Source organism: Aegilops tauschii, chromosome 4 (assembly GCF_002575655.3).
Source record: "Aegilops tauschii subsp. strangulata cultivar AL8/78 chromosome 4, Aet v6.0, whole genome shotgun sequence".
Taxonomy (NCBI): Eukaryota; Viridiplantae; Streptophyta; class Magnoliopsida; order Poales; family Poaceae; genus Aegilops; species Aegilops tauschii.
In genome coordinates, this window is record NC_053038.3 from 474,826,128 (window position 1) to 474,831,953 (window position 5,826).

Genomic DNA, 5,826 nt, shown 5'->3' on the forward strand with positions numbered 1-5,826 from the left:
CCAATCCGAATAGGCAAGCTGAGTGCATCACAACAACGAGTAGGTGCTCACCCACCGCCACCGGAAATTCACTTTGGCACCACGATGCGATGTGACGTTGAAACATCATCTGTCTGAGATTGAGTGCGATAAAGTCTCGGAAACATCTCAAAACCTATCAATCAACAACAAAAAAATTGTCGGAAACATAATGAAAGGGACAAAACACCCGGTCCAACCATGAGGTGACACAGCAGTAGATAGATCAATAGTACTAGCAAAGGTCGGAAAGGACACAGACAGCACTGAGAAATCACAAATTAATGCCGGCAACGAGATCGTAGTATCATCAAAGGTAAAGAGATAGACCACCAAGCAGTTCTGGTATGGTACTTCGAGATGACAAAGGTGCGATCATATTTCATGCAGGCAACTATTTTCATGTCGAGATTCTCTCGAAGCGGAGCTGAGTGCTTGTATGGAAGGACTCGCGTTCACCTTCCAGTGGAGATAGAAATGGATTCAATAGTTGCTTTCAAGTTGATCCAGGCCAAAGAGATTGATAGATCGGTCTACTCGTCGCTTATTATGGAGATTAGACACCTTATGTCTTTTCGCGATTCTTGTATTACTCATGTTGATCGTAGCCAAAATAAAGTTAGTGATAGCATAGCCAAATTTGCTCGTGTAGGAGGCAGAACCATAACTTGGATTGGTTCGGGTCCTTCGGATGCTATGGAGCTAGCTACGATTGATCGTATGAACTGCCTCATTATTTCACTCGCAAAAAAAAAAAACAGCGTGCGTCAGGCAGCATACTTGACAGCGACGTCGGCGAGGCAGCGCGCCAGCTCGTCCGGCGTCGAGAGCAACGCCATGTGGTCCGCGCCGTGGATTTCCCTGACCTCGTCCACGGGGTAGTTCTGCACCATCCACCGCTGGAACCCCTCGAAGATGGCGTTGTCGTCCTTGAGGACGATGAACACCTTGCGCACAGACCCGTAGCGAGCCTCCGTGTACGGTGGCTGCAGTTTCAGGTCGTCCACGAACATCGAGCCGACCCTCATCAGGGATCTTCCCAGCGTCAGGTCCTGCCGACAACATGCAACGTTACGTAAGGTATCGTAAACCCATACTCAAATCTCTTCCTAGCATGCAGGAGCATTCCATGGTTGTTCTAACAGATTGATTAACAGAGCGACAGGTACGTACATACCTCCGGCGAGCACAGCTGGTAGAACTTTGCTCGGGTGACCAGCGGCCCGAACCGGATGGAAATAGGCAGCTTGCCCTCAGGATCTTGAGGCTTAAACTCCATGTCCATCCAGTCCATTCTCCGCTTCTTGTACTTTTTAGATCCAGCAAACATGCATTAGTAGTGTACAAAAAGGAGTGTTTGACAAAAAACTATCACAATTAAGGCTTCCATCCCTCAGAACTATCACTTTTTTTAAAGTGGCTGAAAATTACCAAAAAATTGAAATCCCGTGATTAAAAACTACCACTTTCGGATAATAGCCAGTTTAAACGATTTAAACGCATTTATGACAGGCGGGACCCATCTGTCAGGGCTTACCTGGCAGCAAAGTAAACTCCGTTTATTTTGACCACTAAGTAGACCGTTATGACAGGGGGCCCACATGTCAGTATCAACCTCCTTCTTCCTCCTCCTCCTCTCTCTCTCTCCAGCATTTCAATAAGCATCTTCCGTGCATCTAAGGGAAGGAGACGACGGTGAGGTCCTCCTCGCCACCACGGCGAGGTCGCGTTGGTCGTGGCGAGCGTGCTCACCTTGCTGCCTCCCGCTCCTCCCCCGACCACAATGACAACGGCGTCCACGATGCTACTCCGGCGCCGCCTTTCGCTCCTTCCCCGACCACGACGACGACGAGATATCTCTTACCCATCCCATGGCTTCGCCTTGGTCCGAGCTCCCACATGAGCTCCTGGGGCTCTTCGTCGCCCGCCGCCTGCTCCTCCGTGTAGGTGCAGCCGGCGCGCGCGGCCACGGCGCCGCACGCTGCCGAGCACGTGCGCCTCGATGAGGAGCTGCAGGAGCGCGAGTCCCGCCTGCGCACCAAGTTGTTGTCCGTGGCCGTGTTCAAGGCAAAGGCCCGACGGGTGATTGCCAACGACGGCGCGGGCGAGCGTCCACGACGTCACTCCAGAGCACCACCCGCACCACCGAGTCGGCCGGCCACGTGGACCCGGCGCTCGCGCCAGCTTCACCGATGCCGCCTACCCATCCGGCGCACGACGCCGCGCCGTCCTGTCCCCCGGCAGTCCCCATTTCCTCCCATGCACATAATATGTTTGTTAAAATGCCAAAGAGAGAGCGGAGGAGATAGAAGAAGGTTGATGTGGCCCCACTTGTCATAACGGTCAACGTCAATGTTCAAAACAAACGGAGTTGACTTTGCTGCCATGTAAGCCCTGACGGATGGGTTCCGCCTGTCATAAACGCGCTTAAATCATCTAAACTGACCATTATCCGAAAGTGGTAGTTTTTAGTCACGGCATTCCATTTTTTTTATAGTTTTCAGCCACTTTTAAAAAAGTGATAGTTCTGTGGGATGGAAACCTTAATTGTGGTAGTTTTTTGTCAAACACTCGTAAAAAAAGCGATAAGGTGGTGTATATATATGTTGGTGTTTTCTGTTTCCGCGTACGTCAAATCTAGAACTGCAGGTTCCAGGAACTCGATCATGGTGTGTACCTTTTCAAGCACGTACGACGGCGGCGACCTGTGATCCGGCATGAAGGCGGAGACGAACACCGCAGCGGCGACCTTCTCCGGGAACAGCTCGCAGGCGAGGGCGATGCTCACGCCACCAAAGCTGTGGCCGACGAGCACCACCTTCTCCCCGGGCGGGACGGACAACAGGAGGTCCAGCAGCGGCTTGCTGTAGTCGCGGAACGTCGGCACCTCGCGCAGCGGCCTGGGGTCCACACCCGACGCCGCGAGGTCAGGCGTGCTCACGCGGTGCCCGGCGTCCCTGAGCCGCGTGGCCACCTTGAACCAGGCCCAGCCGCCGACGCATACACCGTGCACCAGAACGAAGTGCTTGCTGCTAGCTTGGTCAGCCGGAGCCGCCATGTGTACACGCTGTGCACCAGAACGAAGTGTTTGTGCCTGTGGCTCTGACGTCTACAAACTAACATGCCTCCTGTGCATACGCCGACGCTGTTGCATTTATAAAGCTGCGCAAGCTTCGGCGCGGCAAACTAACATGAACTTTGCTATACCTACGAAACACCACGTGATTTGGGGCTTAATGCTTATGTAATACTAGCACATATGCTCGTGTTGTAACAGGGAGAAAATAAATAGTTGTATATTCAAATTTAACCAAAATATATAGCATATGGATGTATTGCAACAAATACAAAATAAAGAGAAGATTTCGTGTGGTATTCGAGAGTTTACCTGTCCTGGTGCACTACTGAGTTGCAGCTCTCAATTTGTCACTTGTGCTTCCCTTATCTTCACTTTGATGTGAATGTGTTGGGCAACCATGCGACAATGAAGATGCAATGCTTATCATCAAAAGATAAAAAGAAAAACAATTTAGATTTGTATATGGAACTGAGCTATACAATTTTCTACCGCCGCCGGCCCAGCCGACCTTAGCCGCGTCGCCACCTTGAACCAGGCCCAGCCGATAACGCATACGCCGTGCACCAGAACGAAGTGCTTGCTGCTAGCTTGGTCAGCAGAAGCAGCCATGTGCATACGCCGTGCACCAGAACGAAGTGTTTGTGCGTGTGGCTCTGATGTCTACAAACTGGGAGTCTGGGACGCTGTTGCATTTATAAAGCCGCGCAAGTTTCGGCGCGGCAAACTAACATGGACTTTGCTACACCTACGAAACACTACCTGATTTGGGGCTTAATGCTTATGTAATACTAGCAAAAGGGTCCATGCGAAGCAACAGAAGAAAATATTTCATAATCTTTAATGGCCATGACCATATTTTGCTGCATCACCGAGATAAAGTATCACTCTCAATTTTGCAAAATCACGAACATCTTTTTAAACTCGTGCACATATTTGAAATAGTGAACATTTTTTAAATTCGTAAACACTTTTTAAGTTTCCCAACATTTTATAAAATCAAGATCATTTTATAAATTCAATAATATTTTATACTATTTGCAACCATTTATATTGCGAATATTTTTTTAACACTTTTCATGAATCGGAGAACATTTCTAAAATCGACAAACATTTAAAAAAATTGATGGAACAATTTTTGAAATTCACAAACATTTTTTGATTTAACGAACATTTTTTGAAATACCAGATCATTTTTTGAATCAGCAAATATTTAAAGAATGAATAAACTATTTTGTAAGTTACGAATAGTTTTTGGATTTTTAGGGTATTTTCCATTCATGAACATTTTTGAATTATCAAACGTTTGTTTAATTTCATTAACTTTTTAATACACCAAGTTTTTAATAAATCATGAACATTTTTTGATTTCCCGAACATTTGTTTTTAAAATTTTGAACTTTTTTGAATAAGGAAACATTTTTTTACGAAATCACAAACATATTTTGAATCCACAAACATTTTATGATTTCTTAAAAAAATCATTACATAATTCTCATTTTTCTTTTAATTTTTAGACTGATTTGACCCCCAAATTATTTAAAGTAGGAAAAAAGGGCAAATAAAAAGGAAAAAAATAAAATAAATAAAAACAGGCCGCCCAGACATGGGCCTACCCATACATGCGCGATGTCTTTTCCCAGCATGCAGAGCGTAGTATAGGAGGTCCCTACTGCATGGGTCAGCCTAGGCGGAGGATTCCCCTGTGAAACGTTTTTTCTCACTTATAGGTGGCATTGGTGGGTAATATTTTGCAACTCTGAGGCCAATACGTACCGCAAAAAGCAATATGGGGATGGTAGGCCCACTCTGAAATTTAAGGGATGGTTAGTTAGAAAAGGAGGGATTTTCATAAGCTTATGTAAAAGTTAGTTCAAAAATAATAGGGCTTTGCTACACTTACAAAAGACTACGTAATCTGGGGCTTACGTAATGAGGTGTTAATTGCTAATTGGATGTTAGTGGGGGTGGCAGGCCCACCCTGAAATTCAAGGGGATGGTTAGTTAGGAGAGAAGAGATTTTTCTAAGCTTACGTAAAAGTTAGTTCGAAAATGATAGGGTTTTCCTAAATCTACGAAAGACTACGTGATTTGGGGCTTACGTAATGAGGAGTCAATTGTTAATTGGATGTTAGTGGGGGTGGCAGGCCCACCTTGAAATTCTTTTTTTAACATTGTACAGACACAAGCGCTCATATACACGCGCATACACTCACCCCTATGAACGCAGATACGCACACCCTATCCCTATGAGCACCTCCGAAAGACTGAGCCGGCATATCATCTTGAAATTTACGAAATCACCATAGCCACCTCGTCGTCGACGGGAACTGTCGGGGATATACCCCGCAGTATGACCCGGACGGAGTTATAACCCGGCTGAGACTTGGTAAACCGGTAGATGGTAAGCTGGCAGACAGTTAAGAGAGATGGTAAACCGGTAGACAGTTAAACCAGATTATAAACCGGGGGACAGTCATAACCCAGCAGACAGAGTCGCCTGGGGTTAATATGAAGGAAATATGCCCTAGAGGCAATAATAAAGTTTTTATTTATTTCCTTATTTCATGATAAATGTTTATTATTCATGCTAAAATTGTATTAACCGGAAACACAATACATGTGTGAATACATAGACAAACAGAGTGTCACTAGTATGCCTCTACTAGACTAGCTCGTTGATCAAAGATGGTTATGTTTCCTAACCATAGACATGAGTTGTCATTTGATTA

At 46.1% G+C, this 5,826-nt stretch overlaps 1 protein-coding gene across 2 annotated transcripts; it reads right to left on the reverse strand.

Moving 5' to 3' along the window:
- Positions 1-588: 588 nt before the first annotated feature.
- LOC109738117 (salicylic acid-binding protein 2) lies at positions 589-3,761 on the reverse strand. Of its 2 annotated transcripts, XM_073497020.1 has the most exons (5): positions 3,577-3,761; positions 3,407-3,468; positions 2,696-3,225; positions 1,196-1,327; positions 589-1,070 (listed from the first exon to the last, which is right to left on the reverse strand). In XM_073497020.1, the coding sequence occupies exons 3-5, from the start codon at positions 3,074-3,076 to the stop codon at positions 786-788; spliced, it is 798 nt and encodes a 265-aa protein (XP_073353121.1). In that variant the 5' UTR covers positions 3,077-3,225; positions 3,407-3,468; positions 3,577-3,761; the 3' UTR covers positions 589-785. The 2 variants fall into 2 exon arrangements, with proteins under 2 accessions (XP_073353121.1, XP_020152801.1); XM_020297212.4 differs by lacking the exon at positions 3,577-3,761 and having other exon boundaries at positions 3,407-3,496.
- Positions 3,762-5,826: the final 2,065 nt, after the last annotated feature.

What these genes read in the sequence shown, in the direction of transcription:
- LOC109738117 (XM_073497020.1), bottom strand. Translation starts at nt 3,076, where the DNA reads ATGGCGGCTCCGGCTGACCAAGCTAGCAGCAAGCACTTCGTTCTGGTG. An exon ending in CGTCGTACGTGCTTGAAAAG is followed by an intron (nt 1,328 to 2,695) that starts GTACACACCATG and finishes GGATCTAAAAAG; the next exon opens with TACAAGAAGCGGAGAATGGA. An exon ending in ACCAGCTGTGCTCGCCGGAG is followed by an intron (nt 1,071 to 1,195) that starts GTATGTACGTAC and finishes TGTTGTCGGCAG; the next exon opens with GACCTGACGCTGGGAAGATC.